The sequence below is a fragment of the Cardiocondyla obscurior genome, linkage group LG05 (genome assembly GCF_019399895.1).
Source record: "Cardiocondyla obscurior isolate alpha-2009 linkage group LG05, Cobs3.1, whole genome shotgun sequence".
In the NCBI taxonomy this organism is placed as follows: Eukaryota; Metazoa; Arthropoda; class Insecta; order Hymenoptera; family Formicidae; genus Cardiocondyla; species Cardiocondyla obscurior.
Window position 1 is genome coordinate 2,878,080 of NC_091868.1, and position 23,833 is coordinate 2,901,912.

Consider the following 23,833-nt stretch of genomic DNA (forward strand, 5'->3'; position numbering starts at 1 on the left):
ATGGTGTGCCTGTGCTTGTGCCAAATGTGCGTCGCGTTAAAAGAAATAAATGTAAAACGAATTCCGCGCAACGAGCTCGAGAAAGGAAATACGGCGGCGACGACGATAATCCGAGTGACAACAAGATCGTGCAAAAGATTCATCTCCGACCGTGGTGCTTCTGACTAATGGAACGATAACGACCGTGCGATTGGTAAATAAGATATACCGTGCAACATAATTACGCTAATAATGAATAATCACGCGACTCCTCGCCGAAGCGGACGCGCCGAGACATTAGGCGCCGAAATACCTGAACGGTTCTAACCGCGTAACGTATTAAAACGATATTAAATATCGCGCGGCTTCAGTGACACCGCTGTGCCATCGACAATTGAAAAAGGATACTTACAAATGGGAAAATAGTGTCGTCGTAATTTCGGTATTAAACGTATCTTCTAAATTGTGACTCGAGTACTTCGATCGTGCGCAAAGGCGTGACGGGAGTTTCGCGACTGAAGTAAATTTTACATAAAAATTTCGCGCCGCTCGAAACACCGGGTATAAGTGTCCGACGAGTAAACGAGGGATTTAAACCGGCACATAAATTACAGGGAACGAGATAATGCGCGAGTCGTTAACGAGCAAACTCACGAGCGGAAAGGAACTCGGTTTTTTTTTTTTTAAATTAGTCTCGTGTGATAGACGCAGCGCGCCGCGTTCCAAAGCACTCGGCGAAATTGCACCGCCGACGCGAGAATCGCTGATAAATAAAAGAGAAATTGAAATGCGCGATAATTGGGGGGAAAAGTTTATCGGAAGCATCTTCGTGACAGTAGGTAGGCCGGCTCCTGTCAGCCAGAAAAGCGGAGATGTCAAACATTGTTCCGACGGCAGCCGTTTAACCCGCGACAGGTCGGGACAGACGCGGCGCGGATTCGTTTTTAAATCAATAACATAAACCTCGCCGAAGCTATTCTCAAACGTAATTTGAAATGTATTAATAATCAGTCGGTTAGGGAGTAACAATCGGTGTAATTAATGACGCTCCGAATCGATATTAAATTCGATTAACGTTCCAAAAACTAGCATAGTTTTTTATCACGGCAAGTATTTTCGTGACCATTTAAGAACCGCGTTATCAACGTCGATTCTTCCTATAATTGTAAATTAAATTTTTTTTTCCTTTTCAACTTTGATAGGAAAAAGAGGGGAGGGTGATCGTTGAAGTGAAACTTAGAAAAAGTGAGAGAAGAGTTCGAAATGAAATTCGGACGTTTCGTCACTCTCTGCCTTTTTCGTTGACTATCGTAAAGCAGAGGCTTCCACTGTTATGTCGAAATAGTCGAAAGAATTGTGATTATCTTATTTTTTCCGTACACTTAAAATTAATTGCAGCGACGAACGATGACGTATCCATAGAACACTGTTAATGTCGTCCGAGAAATAGTCCGTATCGAACTAAGATCACGAGGGAGAGTAACTAAAGCCAACGGACAATCCGGTAGAACCAGTTTCGTCGGTTCAGGTACACGCTTAAAAAAAAAAAAGGGAAAAAAAAAGGAAGTCCGGTTTTGGAGCGAAAGGGTTTCAGTAAAGCGCGCGGCGGAACTGTTTTGCTGTCGGAATGCCGCGTGCAGTTAGCGGTTCGATCGATGGTCGCGTATAAACAGCTAATAATCAAACGAATCGTGTCATAAACAATCCCCACGGTGGAGGCAGTAGGGTGGTGGTAAAAGTATAAATGAGTGTCGATTGGTAGTGGGGTATATAACCAGGGGTGGGAGTGGCGGCTTCGAAAAGCGCAGAAAAGCTTGACCCGCATAAAAATTTGTTTCGATACATCCGCGACTCGCTCCCGTTCCCATTCTCGCTCTTCATCAACTGAAGGACTTAGCTGACGAAAGTCGTTCGCCTCCTAGTTTCTCTAATGCCGGGAAATCGTTACGGTATTTGATACTCGCCTATTGTCGCAACGACCCGCAGTTGTGCCTTGAACGAAAACGTCGTTCAATTAATACAGGCTTCGAATAATCGAGCATTATTTGTTTCCGAGAGGTACTTTGATTTTTAATTCCCTTTAATTCCGGACGGGCCGTCTGAAAGCTGCGGCAACTTCGTCAAGTTAAAATTGATATTAGCTTTTTCCAAACTTCGGGTAAATATAAACGATCATACTCTCATTCTCTCAGGCATTTAAATTGATACAATCTCGCGGTCAAAGGGCTAAGCGTGGAAAAACTTTCGTGACAGCGCATCGTAAATCAAAGCTTATTCTTGTATGTGTTCAAATATATATTCCTGATAAATACAATTTTCAATTTTTCGAATATCAGTAATTACGCGCGATGACGTTTTAAAAGAAACTTTATTGTTAGTTTTATTCATTATTTTATTTTTTTATTTTTTTTCTTGTTTCTGATTTTCAACTCAACGTCACATTGCGTAGCTCGATCGTTTTATATTTTACGAGTACATTTTAATGTAAATACTTTGTATCCAAACTATGATTTCTTTATTCGTAATAAACTTATAAGCTTGTGCTTTATTAATTATTTTTTTAGTACAAATGTAAAAGTAGACAAGCTTTTCACTTTCTTAATATGTACGTTAATGTGACGATATTAAAATTCATAATTGCATATACTTTCAATTAGATCACGTTTTTTAAAAATTTTATCTGGATTACATTATCAACGTTGCGTTTCTATTCGTTGACAGTTAAAAGAAAGATACAATATTTTATGTGAAATCTTATTTATAATGCAGAGTACGATTCCCTTTGAGAATCTACGAACTAATTTGCCAATATATTATTTATGCAAAATACTCTTACCGTCTTCATATTTTATGAAATTTATAGATTTCGCGTTTAATTTACAAATAAAATTTTATACAATACTAAAATTGAAAATTTCTTCAGGGAAAACCAACTTTATAAAATGCTGTGTAAAAGAAGTAAACCGATAGATAAACTTTTCATAAGCTGACAATAATATAGACTACGTTTCATGTTCTTTATCTTATTTTTATGCTCGTTTATCGTTACATCTTATTATATTTCATATCGCGTCGCAATAGCTGTCGTCGTTATCTTTTGTACAGCTTTTTGTATATTTATTTCGATCAATACATTATCGTATGTCTAATTTCCTCTATCTATTCTCGCGTGAACTCTAAAACTCCGCTCGCTTTCCAGAACAGAGTCGTTCCACAATGTCCTTGACAGATATGACGTTAATTTTTCACAAAATTATAGAAAAAAAAAAATAAAAAGAAATGTAAAAAGTTGAACAGAATATCGAAAACGCACACATATCACATTTATTCGAAGGTGAAGTAATAGGCTTTTTTATTTTCGTCTCGCGCGAACTCGTCACTGTCGTCGTTTCGTTTAACTGAGAAATCTATTCGCGGAGAAAAAAAAATGCCAAAGTATCGATGACGGAAACATCCGGGATCGTGGAGTCGGTCCCGGAAAGAAACGCGGCGAAAGTGATCTTGTCAACGCGTCACATCAGCGCGTGACTAGGACGGGATGTGTAGTCGTCGAAGATCGATGCGCCTGAAACCGTTCAAAAAAATGAAACAATATATACGGCCACCTTTCCCCCTCCGTCCTGTAAAAAACCACGAGGTCGGTCCTGTTGTTGTCTCTCGCAGTGGGAACGCGATGGCAGGGGTGGGGAATATGTGTACTCCGAGGGTGAACGGTATGATAACGTCGAACGGGTCGACACGCGATGTATCGGTCGGCGAAGAGAGGAAAAATTGGGGGAGGAAGAGGGAGGAAGGGGTGACGGTTGTGAAGGTTGGCCCCGAAAGAATCGAAAGTTTCGTCGAGTCATAGAGATCCGCGGAGCAGCGTGGCGAGGAGGAATCGGGTGGACGGAGGAAAAGGGTTGGGGTGACTCGAGGCTGCTTGTAAGAGTCCGGTGAATCGGAGTAGGGGGATACATCGGTGGACCAGGGGTAGGATGACGAGGAGACGGGAAGGACGCGAGTGTAGAGGGGATGCGAGTCGAGGGTGAGTGGGTTAACTGCAAAACCCGATCGTCCGTGTTTTTATCTTAAGACGACTCTCCTCCGTAGAAGCCGTAGGAAACGAGAAGAAGGGGTTTCTCGTCTCTGGAAGGGATTCATCGTCGTCGAGTCCGCGTTGGAGGGGTAGATACGGCGGCGGCGGCGGCGGCGTCGGCGGCGGCGTCGGCGTCGGCGGCGTCGGTAGCATGCGTCGCGAGGGGTGCAGGAGGGGGCGGTGGTGGTGGCAGGACCGGGATCGACTGGGGGGTGGGCGGGGGTGGTAGTCTCGCTCCTACGAAAGAGTCAGTGGGGATAAGACTACCCTCGGAGGCAGGAGTGCGTTTGCGCCGCCGCCGTGGAGGTGGCATCGGGTGCTAAGGGTTGCTTATTCGCCCTGGTCCCTGGCGGGGGAGGGTGGTCTCTCTCTCGTCGACGCTCACGACGGGGGTGGGGAACCCCTCGTCCCCGACTGCAGGGTTAGGGTGGTCTTTAGGTCTGTCAGTAGCAAAGCGGCGGCCTCATCATACGGAGCTGCCGGGGCTGACCAGCGAGGCCGAAATCACTTAAGACGCGTACACCTTGTAATATACCCACCGGTACAGACGCGCGCGCGCGCACCGTTAGCCCACACATACACACATACACGTACACGACACGTACACGTACACCGCATACACCGACCAACACGCATACACGCAACACTCACATTAGAGACTATTTGCGCGCGCGCACACGTAACACACGCGCGATTTACACGTACGACCGGGGGAAACGACGGCTCGCCTATACTACACGGAACCACGTACACACGGAGGCGTCCGGCTTACATGCACGTGCGTACACGTCCAAGGAACGCGCACACCCGCTCGCGAATATATACGTATGCCCTAAGGACACGAAGGACCAAACGTCGTGGAGCTACGGATCCGCGAACGTGGTGCACGAGACCGTGGTGAACGGGAAGATTGCGCGGTATCTCGAGTCGTTGCCAGCTGCTAGCGGTCAACGAACGAACAGTGATCACCGGTGGTGCTTGCTCGTGGATATAGCGCAACGTGATTCGCGATGACGACGAGGAAACTTTCGCGGAAGACAATGTGATCCCGCACGTTAACTCTTCGCATCTACCTCGCGATTTCGCAAACATGATCGGATGAACTGTAGGCGGACTAAAGTGGTGGCGATCGGTTCTAGTGTCCGGGTGTCGCTCCACCGAGTACTTGCTCGATCTTCGGATGAACATTTGTGTCCCGCCTATCACACGGATCCGCGTTTCTGTCTCTACCAGTCTGTGATCACCGTTGCTCCTACGCCGCGCCGTTCGTGACTCAGTGTGACACGTGTGTTTATCTCGGGGATAATATGGTCGCATCGTAGATAAGGTAAAGTTACGTGGCCGGTGCATCTCTTACTGTGTTCAGTGTTTCGGTGCTGTCCCGTAAATACAGCGTTCAAACGTCGAGCCAGTTGCCGATTCTCGCTTATCATTGTGCATCCGCACCGTATCTCGGATATTTCGAAGGCAGTCGTTGCGCGTTATCGAAACTTGGCGATACCGTACGCAATGGTAAACGTTATGAGTTTTAGCAAGGGGGAAAAAAACCGAGCTGGAAAAAGAGAACGAAATTCAAGACGGGAGGAAGTAAAAGAAGTCACAAAAAAATAGAACCAAAAAAAAAAGTAAAAAAATTAAATAAATCGTCGGATAGAATTTCTTTCGTGTTCCGGTGTCTTTTCTTCTCCGCTCGAGTTCGGAAGAGGGTCGTCGGACTTTGCGTGCTCTCCGCGGCGATTGTAAAGTTTACGCGTTCGTAAATGTATTTCTCGTTATACGCGAGCATACTTGGTGCCACCCCGATTCAGTTTCGAGTCGCGGCCGTCCGTGATTAATGATGGACGCGGCTTTAAATCAGGACGACAACGTGCTATTAAATTGGCGGATAATTTGATACAGAATATAATACGTGGGTATCGGTATCGCCAAGTGTCGGCGTAGAATTTGATTCGGTCAAATGGCGAGATTATCGACGGGCACAGTGAAAATCATATTTTCGATGCCCATCAGTCTAATTTTAATGTAAATGCTATTCTTTAGGAGATGTATATAATAATCGTATAACGCGAGCGCGCTAGGCACGCTGATTTTCGAAGCGAATAAACACGCCGGTGGTGTTTAAAAAACCCTACTCCCTCGGTGGGGTGACGCTGAAAAGAGCCGCGATTCGTATTATCTGGTGGTGTTTAATTGAGATTTAATTGACCCCTCCATTATTCATCGCGATTGTCAATGCGCGGTTTATGCGGTGTGTGCTACCAGTGTTTCGCTTTCGTTCTCGCTCATATTATTGTTACGAAATACAATTTATGCTTTTTGCTTTTCGTTGCATTTTATTTATTTCCGTTTTCACCGATGTGTACACATTATCCCGACTATGTTCCGCCTAATCGCTCCGAGTTTCCTGTCGCAACGTAGCTACTCGTGCGATCGCACGAAAAGTTTGTAAGGTTACTTTCGACATCTCTCGCCGATCCTGTATTCCCGCACATATCACAAATCCCGCATTCTCGCTAATTTATATTTTAATTTTTTTTTTTTTTTTTTTTACACAGTTTACGTCGTAAGGCGCACGTAAGCGACGATGATTCTTGGAATTGAATCTCAAGTGCGTAAGAAGCTTCGTAATATCCTTGCGAAATCGTTGGAATCTCGGATTGTGCGTAGCAATCGACGTCGTCACGTTACCGCGATGCGCGTACGTGCTTTTCGTAACCGCACGATTTTATCGCTCGTCACCACCGTCGGGGAGCCCTTCGCGGTCTTGACGTCGCGTTTATTATCCACGTCTATTTTCTACCGCGAAGAGTTTCACATTTCGCCGACCGTCCGATAATGCATCTGGTTTACTATCCGATTAATAGGGTCGGTATTTTCCGACCTTTATTTTCAGCAATCTTAAATCTCGCTGGCTCGATTCGCTCCGTTTCCGTATGAATTTTACAAAAAGTCAATTTAAGGTTCGTGAACCTCGGCGATTCGCGCGGCAAATGCCACGCGAATCAAGATCTAGAGCCGAAGAATATCTTTCGCGGATGCCGCGCTACTAAAAAATTACCGATGCTCCGAGCGGTGCTCTTTATACTTGTAGATGTTTGGAAAATCGTGACCGACAGTTCATTCTTTTCCATTTTGCAAAGTGAGCAATAAATAGACATCATCCTCCGCGATGTCTACCTGGGAACATTTATTTGATAATCCGGCAAAAACGAATGTACATTGCGGGAATAACACAGTTTTCGAATAAATTTCGCTGGTCGAAGCGAAGACTGATTTGCTCAACTGGTAAGATTAAATCGAATATTCTTTGGGTTGTAATTCGAGCGCCACGAATTATTAATCGCTACTCCGAACTTTTGGCTATCGGCCTGAGAAACGTTGATACTACTTTCGAAATATTTCTCTAGTTCTGCGGTTCGAAACTACGCTGTGCGAGTTAGTGGATACTCAGAATTTTCTCATTTTTTATTAATTATTTTATCTTGATACGTTATACCTATTTTTAGCATGCGGCGTATTTTATTAACGAAACTTAATTAATTTTGATGGTTTATTCTATAAATAGATCAGAATATATCATTGACATGTAGATATTCATCGACAGTGCGTTTTCCGTGTCTGTTTAGGGAAAAGAAAAAAAAAAGAGGAAAAAAGAAACAGGACAGAAACAAGATTTTGTGTCAAGTTAACGTATTTTTAACTTCCCGTAAAAGAATATCGCGCTAAAAGCAGCGATGCATCGCGAGTGCATCTTAATTCATATTATCTGACAAGAACAAGATAGATATCGAACGCCCAAATAAAGATGTTATTCGCTTTCGCGGGTTTATTAATCGCGTCAAACTCCACCGTATTTCTAAAATTGGCCGCGCTTACGTGCCGCATATAAAGACTGTCTCTTAAAAAAGGAGCTCGACCGTAGTTCTCGATACTCGTTACTTCCTTCGAATATCAAACAAGATTGCATTCATTAAACTGAACAGCTCGCCATTGACTTAACGATAAATGGAAATTTCATATCTTCCGGTTATCGAGGAATAGTTAAGTAAAACGTGTCGTAGAAAGTATGCACGTACATATATCCGTATAAATGAATTAGTACGAACGAATGAAGTTAATCTTCGTATCGAGGGAAAAAATTACGCGAAATTGCGAATGCAGGGACAGATTTCGTGTTAAACTTTTTTTTTATACCTGACGTCTAGAAGAAAGCGTAACGTGCCGCCGGATTTTTTTTTTTCAATTCGAGGAGACTTGCCAAAAATTATCAGCTCGCAAAAAAAAAAAAAAAGTAGTCTCGACTGCGCCGTATAATTCTTTGATCCTTCGTAAGAGGCCTTTGACCCATAATCAACGAATGTGTCGAACAATACGGGGCAGCTGTCACTGTTCCTGTCTCTGTCGCTGTCGCCCGTTATCAACATCTGCCTCGTAAAGCGGAGTAGTAAGTGTGGACACCGACACGCGGCTACGCGCGAGCACACGCATACGCACGCATCCCACGCCCGTAATCTACAAACAGCTTCGAATTCAGAGTTTCACGCTTATCGCGCGCGAGGCTCTCCTTCCAATATTTGTTCGCGGCGAAAGGGGGATCGGCTGACTTTTATCAAATGGCCGTATTGTCGCCGAAAGAATGGACGTCGCTTTCCCACACGACGCGACTCCTTAACATCCTTTAGGGATTCGTTAGCAGCCGATAAAATATGGGTATTACGGCATTGACACTTTCGCACAGTGGCGGCGATTCACGTCGGCGATTTTGACAGCGTAGCTCCGCGTGTATTTCGATATAACGTTGGTGCATCGAAGCCGTTGCGGGATAAGACAATGCCGCCGCTAGTGGTGAGGCATCTTTATAACCGCGACGTGCGTACCGACAACGCAATTATAACTTTCGCGTCCAGAATTGAAAGCAAAAAAAAAAAAAAAAAAACACACAAAAGAAAAAAAAAAAGAAAGAAAGAAAGACCGTTTCTCGTGTGCCATGAGAGAAATCAATTTTACATACACGCAAAAAGGGTGGAAACGGCTTGCTTGAATTAGCTTACTTGTTTGACAGCGGGCTGATCGAACGGGATTAAAGTTCGCATCTCCATTATGGACGATCTTAGCGTCAACCCCGGTGCTCCGGTTCTTAATTAATTTTGCTAAAGTTAATTTGCGGCGGGGATAAAAGCAGATTTCCGATGTACCGAATCGCATAACTTTTTCTCGGTTAGGGAGCGCACTTAAGCCCCGGCGACAGAAAGCTCGGATATTTGGTTTAATGAAATCTCCGGATTACGCGATTACGAATCCGGTGGGGCCTACCGGGTCTCAAAGTTCGCATCCGTTCTTGCTCGCGAAACTTGCGGCACGTCTCGGTTTTCGGTGGGAGTTTACGCTTTGCTTTGAGATACATTTACCGCAGCCTTCATGCGTCAAACGTGATACGCGCTGGCACTTTTAGTATCGCTCGTGTAAAATTACCGCGCGCGTCTAGGGAAATCATTTATTCCACGAATCCAGCATGCACTCGGGTAAACATCTTTTTAAAAGTTGCCAAGTCAAAATAATATTACGCGCAATTAAGATTTGATATACAACGATAGGAAAGTATCAAGTGTAAATCTACAATTGTAATCGGAACGCTATAGACACGTAAACGAGAGGGAAAAAAGAAAGCAAAAAAAAAAAAAAAAACTATTCGCGAGAGATGAAGAAAGGTAATTTAACTTAATAAGCATATAACAAATAAGCGTAATTACAGGTATTGATCGGATACTATGACTCAAACGGTTCAATTTTATCTCTCTCGCAGAAATATAATCCGCACAAAAACAAAATAAGTAGAATTACCCCGAGCGGCGAATTCTATTATGCACTTTGCGCGTACTCCCGCCGGATAAAAAAAAATGACACTCGTTTTTCGAACCGAGAGTGGATTGTCATCGCGCGAGCTTAATCGCCTGCGTCATTAGCGTGCCTCGCATGTAGACGAAGAGAGCTCTGATTACATAGCGTTCCCCAACTGGAGCGCCGACGCTCGAGGATCATTCGAGGATTGTTCGAGAATCGGGCTAGCGCTGCAGCCAGCCCGTGGATCGAGCGATTGAGCCGAGATGCAAACGAGTCTGCGTGCATCGTGCTTTAGGAATCTCGCCTCCATTATTATGGATCATGTCCCGGCAAGCGTTGGGAGGCGGGATGGTGTTTAAGCGTTCCCAAACGGCGGCCGTTGTCAGAAATCCGGCAAGTTTCGAACTGCCACTCGTCGTGACGCGTTAAGACGCCGTTGTCGTCGTTGTCGTTAGGTTTACGCGACGCGAGGCGGAAACTTTCGTCAGATACGAATCGTCGGTGCCTAATGTCCCAGGACACGCGCGCGCGGCGAGAAGTACGCGAGGTGGAACGCATGCGAATGGAAGTTTCGGAAAGTTTCGACTTTCGCGGAGGAGCCTACCAAGTGCAGAAAGACTTGGAAGAAGGTAGCTCGATCTAATCGGACTGTGCCATTCGCGGTGAAACGTTCACCGAGGGGCGAAAAAAACTTTCGCGATCGATATATTTCAGCGGAAAAAGTAGCGTCACTCGTCGCGAAGAAACGGTGCCGAGTAAGCGACACGGGGAAAGTAACGGGCAATAAAAAGAAAAAAAAAATGCACGGAAAGCCTCGCGCTTTGTAAAGATCTGGAGACACGGGACAGACTTTTATGGCCCCCGCGAAGGAGTAACTGGCTGCCTCCTTCGCGAGACGGCGTTCCTAAGCTCGTTGAAACAAATGTAGCCGAATGCCGGCCTATTTGCATACTCATTGTGCCGTAAGTACTTCACCCCTAACGGCGGAGGTTGGTAGATCTCGTAGCAAAACGGAATACGACGGCGCGAAGGTCTCGAAAGCACCCCCGAAAATCGTTAGCACCGCAAGAACGTGCTGTCGAAAATTACATAAAATTACTTTCCATCGCACACATATACACGTTTCCTTTTCCCTTTCAAAATTATTTTATTAAATTGTAGTTACTTTAAAAAGTTATTTTTATTACTTAATTGATTTACCGTAAGTCTTTTTGTTGTTCCGAGAGTTTTGACAGACGTGACGTAATATAAAATAAAAAAAAATATATATTTTATTTTTAAAATAATAAAATTTACAGCTCGTTAGTTTTAAAATCAATGCGGATACAGACAATATCAATGCGAGTCAAAATATCAATGTTGCGGCGCGCACAATTCTTTTATTAAAGCAATCAGTGTCTCGAAATATTTTGCAATTATCGCGGTCATCTTTAGCCGTATTTACTTCCTTTTTACGTTAATTAGCAGAAATTTAGAAATAAAAAAAAACATTTCTCATGCTCGCAGTTACTTTTTATCGGAACATTCTCGACGCTCGATATATCTCGATTCGTACGAGTGCTCGTAATAATTTCCGTCATCTCGCGGTCGGCTCTTATCGAAGAAACACTGAGGATTTCCCCGTTAAATTTTTCTAATTCCTCGCAACATCGCGGATTAGGATCTAACCGCAAAACCGCGAGCAATTTTAAGGACGATGCATGCGGAAGGTACTGCATCATCGTTTTGCAATCGCTTGTGGTGAGATGTATGCCGAGAGTGCTATTGCAGTGATACAATTGAACCGCGAAACGCACGAGCTGATTACGAATATGTATATTAATAGTGTTAAAAATAGATTGCAATTTAAATACCGATATATACATATATAAAGAAAGAAAAAAAAACACTCGTTTAAGATTGTGGCGCGCGACTCACCACCAGACTCAATGATTGCCGAAAATGGGGAACACGTTGCAATTAATAATATCGGTAATTGGTGTATGCGTGCCGCGTGCCGCTGAACTTCAAAGGTCATCGCCTGGCAGCGCGAGTTTAATTAACGCAATCAAATGAAAATATTCATGTACGCGCCGACACCGGACACGGATGTGCGTGCACATACGTGTGCCGGCGTGAGCCGCCAGCTCATTATGCAAAAGTTCTGTGCGTTTCCCGCAATTTCAATATTCGTTCAATTCCCGAAAGGCTCGGAACGGTAAATCGTGGCATTGACACAGATCGCGCGCTTCAAAATCGGATATAACTTGACTTTTCGGCCGGGCATTTTAAAACTGGCGTCCGAGCCCCGGCGTGTACACGCCGCGTGCTACCCGTAATTAAAATAGTATTTCGATAGGGCGCGTAATGAATGTAACATGTTATTGCATATTTAATTCATCGATGTCTCATGCAGTTAAATGGTTTATAACGTGTTTACAGATACGAAGGTATACAACCGCATGTTTATATACGTATCGAATTAAGCTGTTCCATTCGCTGAAAATTATATGAAAAGTATCATTAAAATTTTTCACGTAGTAGCGTGTAATGTACGAAATATGATACATTATAATATTTTTTCCTCACGCATTTTATTTTTTTCTTCTTTTTTTTTTTTCTTTTTGTTACTTTGTGATCGCTATAATACAGAAAAATAGATCTGAAAGTATTTGACTAAATCGCGCCGTGACATACTTTGTTTAATTCTTGCGACATCATAATTGCGTAAGAATATACGCGCGTACATATATGCGTTGAAAATTTATCGTAGATTACGTCTTTCCGCTATAAAAGCTGCGCAGCTAACGCGACGGTTTATCTTGCACTCGTTTCCCTCATTTCGCATAATCAGGCATGACTGCATACACGGTATCTTGCGACACTCGATCTAATATCAGACATTAGCGCACATCCCGGAAATAGCGCAGCTTTCTGCCGCTAGCTCAGCAGCAATTGGTGTCCTTCGTCACCCCCTACAATTGTCTCGAGAATGCGAATGGAGACTCGCACGATAATTGAGGATCCGACGCGTTAACGCTCGCATCATCTGCGCGATTGCGTTCAATGTAATGGCAATAAAATCGCGAGATGTGGAAACAAGTTGATTTTAATTTTCGACCTTCGCCGAAGTCAATTTAATAGAAATAAAGCACCGCGCTCGGTACATCGTTCGTGTCTAATCGTGCGAAAATATCGCGTCGCGACGTTACTTTTCTACACCCGACCGTCCAATTACCAAAATCGCAAAAAAAAGAAGTAGCGTAGGCTATTTTTACTCGTCGCACAAAGAGTTATCATTTTGTGTCCCTGACTCATGCATATCGCCGACAACGGCCGCATTATCGGTGATGGACGACAAAGTTTAAAAGTCGGCAACGGTTAAAACTGTCTTTACCGTCGAAATCAATGCACGCAGAATTGTTAGAAGTCTATAAGAAAATTATTAGAATTTAAGTTTCGATTTGTTCTTTGATATACCACCGGCAGACTCCACAATTGCTGTGTCGTGTCGGTCGCGTCGGTCGTGATTTCCGTCACTTTAATTGAAAGGTGCGGCCCGGCAAATCGCGCATCCATATCGGGGGTTTACATTAGAAATAGATGGTCGGGGAAGAGAATCGCGACGCTCGCCCGTAAATTTTTCAATTCCTTCTCGCCCATCGCGAATTCGACCGGCCCCGATTTTTATCGCAGACTTACATACGATGCCTATACCACCGACGTTCCCGCGATTATGCAATCACCGGCGATTTATAGGTGCAAGGTGAGACATCGAATCACGTCGTTTACGAACACCGCGACTCTTTCTACCGCAGTAAACGCCTTACGTGCAACGCCGTAACGCGATCGGTGCACGCGAGGCTCGGTCGAGGCGCGCGTACACGCACCCGTATATTGACACTTGTGCGGTGCAGCGGCGTGTGATGCGTCGACGTAAACGCGCACGGTTCGTTGCTGCGACCCGGCGTGCACACGCGCGAGGGTACGCGCGCGTGAAATCGACCACGTGTGCTCGCCGACGTCGCCGTGTCGTCGCCGTCTACAACGGGATGGAGACCCGTGGGTGGGCACGGACGGGGCGTTGCTGCGAGGGAGGAATCGGCCGCAATACATGGACGTTACTAATTAAAAGCCGCATTATCATGCACGCCGCGAGAAGATGTGCTAATTACATCTCGAAGGAGGGCTCTTTTGCGCCCCACGGTTGAATAAAGCGCGAATCTCGCGCCTGCTTTCTTTCCGTCTCGAATAAAAAAATCTCCCCCGGTTTCTTTCACGCGTGCCACTCCCTCGAATCGCGTAACCGTGTGTACCTCTCCCCCTCAACCCCCCTACGCGCTATTATATCGGAGACGATCTCGCGAAATTGCCCGCCCGCATTTCCGCTGCAAAAGATATTATCCGCATGCTCCGCTGCATAATTGTTATTATATCGACGCTGAAGGGGTGAACAGATAGGGCTGATATTATTCTTTGTTAAGAAACATTTATTTAAGAAATGAATATGTACAGATCTTTAACGCTCCGTTTTCCTCTTTTTTTCTAGATTGACGAATGACGCCGTAGCAGAGGGCTGGTTGGTGCGCGGATACCGGGACGCAAGAGGTAAGTTTAATGTTCAAATTGAAACGTAGAAATTAATCACACGTTGAAATCGATCGGTGCCCTCGGGAATTTTATCGCGATCAATTCAATTCCATGATACATATAAGTTATCAGTATCGACTAACAATAGCTTGAGTATTGGCTAGGATGTTTGATTTGTCCGTGACTTTGGCGCGGTGCTGCAACTCGCAATCAAAAACGTATATATGAACGCTACGGATTTTCGGATATTACATCGTAAAATCGATTGCGGACGTTGCGTTTCTAATTTGCTGTAAGCAATCGGATAAAAACTGTATTTAACGATTATAATTTATTTGCACATTAATTACCGATGAATGCGCGAACGACGTAATTTATTAATAGCAAAAACATCACGAATTATTCATTATTGCCATTATAATTCAATTTTTTTCGTGAATAATTTTAAGCGTAAATGTATAACGATCAGATAACAATTTTTGAAATATGTAAATGTAATTGTTTTATGCTGGAGTTTACCTAATTTTCGACAAAAAAAAGAGCAAAAAGTTATAGGTGTCTCGCAACATATTTCTCACTCGACGACGTACAAACTCATACGTAACTAAAAATTACTTGGATATTTTACATCTTTTTGTGAAATATATTATATATATATACGTTGTAAGAAAGACGATATGAATATATAATGTAATGCATTCGTGATAACTGCGCAGAATATTAGATGACGTTTGAAACAACCAGTGGGTAATCCATGTCCATACAAAAATCGCGAAACGCTACTTCGCCGCTTCCGCTTTCAACTTCCGTGGGGTTCGCCGCTTTCTCTCCGGGATTATGCATGCGAAAAGTCGAGATCCTTCCATAATGCGGTCGATGCTTAGAATTTAAAATGCATTTTACATCGTTACGCTCGCCGCGTTCTCTCTCCTTCACTTCGTCTCGTTTCTTCATCTCGTTTGCGGTTCTCGGTCTCGCCGCGCCTCGTCCTCCTTTCGCAATTCTACACGCGCCCATCTCATTCCTCTTTCCAAGACCGCGGCCCTCCTGCCCACTCGTTCAACAGACGACATATGTGTCTTTATGAACGGTATGTGGAGTAGACAAGTGCATTAAAACCACGGGCGTTAGTTCAAGCTTCAAGAGGGAGGAGGATGACTATGTAGGGACAGGGAGGGCTCAGGAGGATACACAAAAGAATGCAAAGTAAGAACCACGACTCCCAACCTCTGGCCCCATCCCCGACAACCCACTTCGTATTCGCTTCTAGCTCGAGCCATCCCCCGTAGCTCTCCCTCGTCGCTTACCTGCATAACCGCGTTTTATACACTCCGCCTCTTCTTTCTTCTCGTACCGTTCCTTCTATGCGCCAGAGGTTACAAAACGCATTATCATACAAGGCGGCACTGCGCCTCATCTTCCTTTAATTGTTTCCCGGTCTCGCCACGTCGCGGGAGAATCGACCACCTCCCCCCTTTCCCCCCAGCAATGCACGTTCTTGCCGCGATCGACTCTCTGAAGTGCGAAAACGTTGCCGGGGAGTGCTATCACTTTTTGCGAGCGCGAACACAAGGGCGCGAGGCAGAGGGATGGGTGAGACAGAAAGCGCAACAATTTACGAGTGGTCACCGGGGCTGGTAGGGCGTCGAATTCCTCTCCCTCATTTGCAACGGGATCCTTCATGCTCTGTAATGTTCGACATCAAAGACCGGGGACATTTCGCGCGCCGATGGCTACGAAAAAATTACGCCGACACGAAAATCGCGGGGGAGAGAGGGGGTGCGCGCTCTTATTGGTGTCTATGGGCGGAAGATATCTTTTTTTTTTTTTTTTCTTTTTTGTAGTGGTTTGATGAATTTGGGGACGTGGACTGGATATCTGCGACAAACGACGTCCTTTTGTTTTTGATCACGCGCGATTTCGCATCGCGCTTTCGCCCGAAAACGCTAAAGAGAGAACCCGAAACGGCGCTGAAAAAAATCGATCGATTTCAATTGTGAATTATATATGCGGAAAGATATCAATCGTTGCGCATGAACTTGTGCCGGAATAATCCACCCGACAATATGGCACTTGTTACCAATTTCATATTAAGATTCTTTGACAGATTACGAAATTATTGCGAGATGTGCGCCATGCTCGTTTAATTAGACTCGATGTGGCGGAACGGCCGCGCTCTATATCGGTTTAGAGAATTTTGAGATTAGTCGCGTAAAGTTCGTCGTAATGAAGGGATAACGGCCCTTTGAACTTCGCAGTTGGTTTCGACATCTGTCTAAGATGAGCCGGTTCACCCTCGATTAACCCCGACGAGTGTAACATTTCTCAAACTCTCATTAAAGATCTGTTTGCCGAATACGCGTAATCCATTGTTGAAAATTCAATAATCGCGGTCGAGTTCTCTATCAAAATTATCATTTCGAGGCAATAATTTAATAATAATCAGTAATCTAAATTTCAATAATTTAAACGTATTATTAACTATTACGTGATTTATCGTAAACTTTAGATAATTGAAACAAATCCATTAAAAATTGAAACTAATTACGATATTCTCGTCGTGCTGAAAACTTGCATATTTCTAAATTGATAACGAAATTTGTGAGAAAAGACATTATCGTTCGCTTGCTCGTGTCGCGCGGTATGTAATTCCGCATCAAACTACGCTCATTGTGCGTATTCCGACCATTTGCCGCTGATTTTACGCATCACTCAACATCGCGGCTCTCGTCAAAGCGTCTTTGTGACAGTACATACAAAATTCCGTCCAACATTAACTCGTACGTTTATATCAGATGTCACGTGTGGTCGTCGTTTTAATTTTTCGATTGTTCTAAATATCACTGCCTGTTTAGATTTAATCTCAATTATTTCCAAAACTGATTTTTTTAATCTCCCAGAGACAATATAAGGAAAAAAAAAAAAAGAAAAAAAAATTAATTCGACGATGGCGCGTTTCTTTATATTAAATTCTACGTTATCACAAAGCGACTTTAAATATAATTCGCATCGAGAAATCGGCACTTCTGTCGAAATCAATCCGCGAATAATTACCGAACGCGATAAGGGTTCGTACTTTCTTAACGATTCGAGATGCAAGCGGCGTGCGTGAGCGAAGGGAAAGCAGCTTTTCGCTGCTCCTCGATGTTGCTGCAACACGCAGAAATGTTGCCGCAAATGGATAGATGAGGCGTTTGCGTCATATCCCACATAAGTGGACACATAAGTACGCCTAAGTGTACGAAGGCTCCTATCAATGTGATCGCTTCGTTGTCGGCAGGGGCGACGAGGGGGGAGGGGTGGAGGCGTGCGTACATTAAATAGCCGTCGAGTATGGAGTATGACAATGGTGCATCGACTTGTTCTTCCGGAACGAACGTTTCCACGTCGTTTTGTGCTCGTCGCGACGAATGGGGCCGGATCTTCGGTGACTGGGTCCCCGTAACGCGGTTGGGTCCCTCTCGATTATGCACCTCGGCCAATCCCGGCGTAGCAAGGATACAAAGAATCGAGTGCTAATTATCGGTAGCGCGGTCACCGCACGCGATTCGTCCGATAAATACAGCCAAGAGAACGGATCGTGCTTCTTTCGAGGCGAAGCGTATCTGTACGCTTACGCAAATGCCCCGCCATTGCGTATCCGATTAAATGAAACCGTCGTGTAATTACGATTAATGACAACAAGATTCGCAATCTTGTGCGTGACGCGAAATATCGGCCTTTCCTCTGTAATTCTGTCTCACAATTATCGAACGACACATATACTTCGCAGAAAAAAAAAAGAATATAAAAGATAATAATTGTTACAAGAATAGCATCCTCGCGGTTACGTTTGCGACGTAATATGTTCAGCTTTTCGTAAGTGTTGTATTGCTTTTTTTTGCTTATCGCGCTACCATATTCTATATAACCGATCAGCGTTCTCGGCAGATCAAGATTTAGAGAGGAAAAAAAAAAAAAAATGATAAAGAATTACATCGGAATCGTGTCGCGAATCCGCACGCGATCAGAATGACGGGCAGCGCTAATAAAATACTTTTGATGGAGCTAATGGCAGCTCGAAGATTACGTTCACGGCCGGCACGCTCGTTTCGCGTAGGTATTTGAGCGTGTGATGAGCGGAAGGCGATAGTGAATTCTATGCGAAGGAGGGCGTGCGAGCATATTACGTTTATATGCGACTACACATTCGCGTACGAGCACAAGCACACGGATGATTAAGCAGTACGCTCGTGTGCGTAGCGCGAGCCGAGTCGTCACTGACATATGAGGATGACTCCGATCGGTCCTTGATTCGCTATCTTTAAACGACTCGTTGTCATGTTACATTTCCAGCGAAATATTCCGCTGTTTCCAATAAATTTTAATTCACGAACGCACGCTTAAAAAGGGCGCTTGATTTAATTCGGTACGTACGCTTTAAAAGTTTACTTCTTAGAACTTTCTCGGCTGGCCTATTGTCCGGCCTTTCCTAAAAATCGTAGATAAAATCTAATCGTCCCTGACGTAGACGCGTTTGAAACATCTCTGAAAGAATGCCGTAGGGAACGCGACGGTTCTTGCGAGATATCGTTATTATCGTTGTTTCCGGTTCCTGCCCCAAGAAGCGTGTTCTCGAAGATAATTTGTTATCACGTCGCGCGCCGGACTTTCTGTCCTTTCCGCATGCGAAAGAGAGAAGACGGCGATGGCGGCATTGATGCTGAGCGGAGGTAGCGCAGGAGGACGGAGGGAAGGCAGGATAATTAAAGAGGGAGAATAATCCTGAATCAGCGTCATCGTGCGAGCGAAACGTATCCTCGTCGAGCGAGCCAGGCGGATGCACATTGTGCGCCGTGCTTTGCGTGTTCTCCTGTTATCCCGCAAAAAAAAAAAAAGAAAAGAAAAAATTTCGTCCATTCCGCTGGCGAGAGGAAAGATCGGTCTAAATGTTGTCACGCCTCGGTTTTCCGGTTTCTGGACCTCCGCTCGAATTATCGTCCCTCGGTGAATCTCGAATGCACCAAAAACGGACAAAAGTTAATAAATATCTTAGCAGTCTCAATATAGATCAATAAAGAACGTCTATCGAGAAAGAAACAGAAGAGAGAATAGAGAGATTGACAATCTGATGATCATTATTGACGTAATCTTGACAAGCGGATGCACTTAAAATACTTCGGAATTGAGATATTAAATTTTATTATTACTTTTTAATTAATACTATATTCGCCAGTATATCTTGTAAGTATATCTTTATCTCTCGCAGCTTTAAATTTTAATTTGTATATATATTTATTTTTTTCTTTACGTACATCTGGTTAAACTTTTAAAGTAGTTTTTTTTTTTTCCTATTTAAACAGGAGACGTAGAAATTTTTAATGATTATCGCTTTTCCGCGATGCTAATTGTTTTTCTCGCTTCGCTCACTTGGTGCCGTAAAAGTAGACATCAGCTGTCACAAAATTATGCGGACAGTATTAAAGAATAGATTACGCTTCGTTAACATCTTCGGAGTATCGCGCTAATTGAATATCTGAAACTTATTAATTTTTTTTTGTTAGTAAAAATTGATCTTTGCCTCAATTAGTGTAATTCTAAAAAAAGAAAAAAAAAAAATATATATATTAATGTTTCCAATAGGAGTTAATTAATTTTCAAATCTCAATGTTTTGACCTTAATTCATATCAGCGATTTTATCGAGCTAATAATAATGCTCGTATCAGCTCTTCTTGAAATTTGCCATGTATAAATATATCGAATAATCAACCTCAAATTTTCCCCTGTTACGCGTTGTTGAAATGGAGCATAAAGTACGAGTAATTTCGGCACATACGCAACAACTAATTAAGCGCGTACGCGTATCGGCTCGGTTGAATTAAATGAATGAAAATCACGTATAATGACAGTGTATCGCGCAATACCAAAAAATGAGGAATCACCGTTTTTCATACACTACACACGGAAGCCATTCATTAATTAATTATACGTGCATCGTTCTCATGTTTAATCAATGAACCTGCATTTATCGCGTGTACTGAATAAACGCATGTTTTGCGCTCTTTGGATACAGGGTATTAATCGTAACACGTGGAATTTTATATTTACTTTTGCGAAACAGAAACGTATTTGCTTCGCACATCAGAAATGCATTGTCAGCTTTATAAATACGTGCGCTTAGACATTACTGCGTATCGCGCTCGTACGCCGCGTCGTTCCCTCCTTACATACGAGACGTTTCGGTTGTGCGCTTCGTGAAAATAGATAATTTAAAGGCGACTCGTAGGGTCTGTATTGTTTTCGAAATGCGAGCGATTCGATGGGTTTAAGTCCGCGAGTACGGATCGTTGGGTGTATTCTCCCGCGGGTGTCTCAGGATCGTGAAAGGGAAGGCCATCGGCCTCTCCACGATGGATGGACGCGAAAGAATTCCCGGAAGTTGGAGGGCTCGGCGGGCTGCAGCCACCATCGAGGAGAGTAGCGTAGCGCCAAACGAGTCGAACCAGCGGAGCCGGTTCGTCTCACGACTCACGATATAAAACAATATTGATTGGTCGTACAATGCGGGTGGATTATGGGGTGGGTCGCTCCCGGGGGTGGAGGGTGGACCACGATGCATTGTGCTCGCTGCGTCCGGTCAAACTTTTCATCGTCCCTCGCACCCTCGCGTGCGCGCGCGCGCGCCTGCTCGCCCTTCTCTTCGTCGCTCTCAGCCGTCCTCTCTGTCCCTTCGTCCTGTCCTCTCCTCGTCTGCCCGGTCCTCTCGCCCCGCCGCCACCCCCCGCGTCCAATAATTATTGCAGTCGGCCTCTCTCTCTTCCTTCGATTCCACGGTTCTTTCCAATGGCCACGTCAAGCTTAAAAGCTGCGAGCTCTACGAGCCGTTCCGCGGGCATCCAGCCGTCGATGCGCGGCCGTGTAGTGCCTAGCTGTCGCGAACACGCGGCGCTATCCTCCTCGTGCAAGATGTGTGCGTGGACTGCATTTATACCTTTATCCTTGATACGTCCTTCTCTGTCGTTCGCAGACTCCTGTTAATGGCCGAGAGAAGTGGCGGCGTCTTATTCACTCTGCCGGCAGCTTTGATCGAGGAGACTTTAATATCGCGTATTTAGGGTTAAGTCAATTCCACGTCAATATATTGCATCGCGATATTCAACGCGCCGGTACAACGGAATTTGTCGTTTTTAATTCCCCGTCCGGGCGAGAACGTCAATATTAAAAATTAAAAAAAGAAACGATTTAAAAAAAAAACTTGACGATAAGAGGTTGTTTGGTATGGAAACCTTGAATTACTCGCTTACAACCGAAACTATACCGAAGTATCGTGTAGTTACACAATAACCGCGGTACACTTCTAGGCTCGCGTACACTAGCTGGGTATCCCGGGAATACGCGGAACGAGGAAAAATTTTTTCCGGTTTCACGATTGTTTCGCCCTTCTCGGGGAGTACGCGAAACGTATCAACGCAAGACGGAAAAATACAGGCGCTGCACGCCGGCTGCTTACATGCATGTTGAAAGTTCGTGTTTCCAAAACTACGTGGAGTGCGCGCATATCACGCTCCCCTGCTTCCTGCACTTGCTACTGACGCTCGCGCCATGACAAAAATCGTGTAACGCGTTTCGATATGGCGCATACCATGAAACGAAATTAAAAACGCAATAACGCAACACAAAGCGGAGCAATAACACAGAGAGGCCAAAAAAAGGGACAGCTTTTTATGAAAAGGTTTATTTGAACGTACGCGAGCCACATTTATCGAGACACGTTTTCCTTGTTTCAAGAAATGAAACATGCAAGAAGAGCGTGATTAATCTAATTTCCAGCGCTATTTTTCGCCGCGGTACTTTGATGTAACTCCATGCCCGCGTTTGCCGACTTGTCGCTTTGTTTTCTTTTTTTTCTTTTTTTTTAATCGAGAGGACAACCTGCGACCTTCCCCCTTGCGAAAAGTAAGGTTTGTCTTTGCCTTCGACCCTATTCGAACGGAAGTGAGGGAGACGCGTTCGATTTGCCTCAGAATTGTTTCGCGAACACCGCTCTACGGTTCGGGGTTGAGTGCCGAGTAGGAAGAAGGGTGGACATTCTTGGTTCCCATGTACAACGTTCGGTAATTTATTTCTTGCCGGATCTCCTCGGCTCCTGACCACAGGGTGTCTGACAAGGGTAGCGCGGCGGTTCATTCTCGGGCATCCACGCGGTACCGCCGCGGCGGGCAACTATTTCGGAATCAATTAAACTATCGGGGCGACCGAGTGCGCGATTGAACTGTTAATTAGCAGCTGGCCCGCGCGTACCTAAGTTCTACGGAATTATTACGCTTGGATAAATGTGTTTGCTTTCGGGTGGCGTGCCGTCGAGAACAGCGGCTTCGAAAATACCGGAGCTCCGCGCGTTCGCCAAGAAGCTGGCTGAAAAAGGGGCGCTGGCTGGTCACCGTGGATTGCGTCCGCCGTCGCGACGGTATCCCGTTGAATGCGCGATATTATCGGGATCTATTGTAGAACGTGGTTCGTCAAACGAAGTGTTTTGTGAAGGAGAAGAAGACCGGAGCCCCGGCCGACCGGCGCGAAACAGGCGACCAGAATGTTAAAAAAAAAAAAAAAAAATCGTTGGGCTGTGTCGTGAGCTTTGGAGCTCCATCAAGCCCTTCGAAGAGTTATGAATAAGGGATGAGCTCGCGGCGTGTGTGCGCCCGTGCATCGACGGGGCGGCCGCGCACTCACACGCGTCCGCGCGAGTTTTAAGCTCGATTGTATGACGGTAAACGAATAAATGTGCAAATTTGACGAACCAGCCTGGCTCTCGCTATTCAAAAATACGTAACGCACACGCGTGCGCCAGTACACGCGGGCGCATGCCGCGCGCGAGCGGCCGACACACGTACGCACACAGGCGTTCCGTACCTGGGCGACACGTGCGCGCTTGCAAGCACGCACGTATCCACGCACGCACGCATCCTGGTGCATCGGGCGCACTTACGCCGACGCTTGGGTGTGTGAGCGTACGTGACCGGCGTGCGTGCGCGCCTGTATGCGTACGTGTGGGCGAAGTGCGGCGGCCGGGGTGGACCAGGGACCCGTGCGTATGCGTACAAAATACGAACTCCCGGGCCGGCGAACTGGGCGTTCCTATACGCTGGGCCGTGAATAAAAATAATTAACGGAGAATATATACGAATGTCGAAGCGCCGATTGATTTACGGGAGTGTGCGAAGGTTCGAGGCGGGACCCGTAATTTCGCAAAAACCGCGTATCTGCGGGCTCGGCCTCGATTTTTGTTTTTACCCCCAGACCAACCAGCGCGGCCGATCGACTGCACGCGTGTACGTGCGTAGGTGGTTCTTTTTTTTCCGCTACTCGTCGCTCTTCAAACTGGTTCG

The 23,833-nt window shown here is 45.1% G+C and overlaps 1 protein-coding gene across 1 annotated transcript in view; it reads left to right on the top strand.

The window, feature by feature from the left end:
- Positions 1–23,833, top strand: part of LOC139102754 (uncharacterized) — a 118,367-nt gene that overhangs the window by 22,836 nt on the left and 71,698 nt on the right. Inside the window, exon 3 of the mRNA XM_070656878.1 lies at positions 14,427–14,485. Coding sequence (XP_070512979.1) covers positions 14,427–14,485 — 59 coding nt within the window. The remainder of the gene's footprint in view (positions 1–14,426; positions 14,486–23,833) is intronic.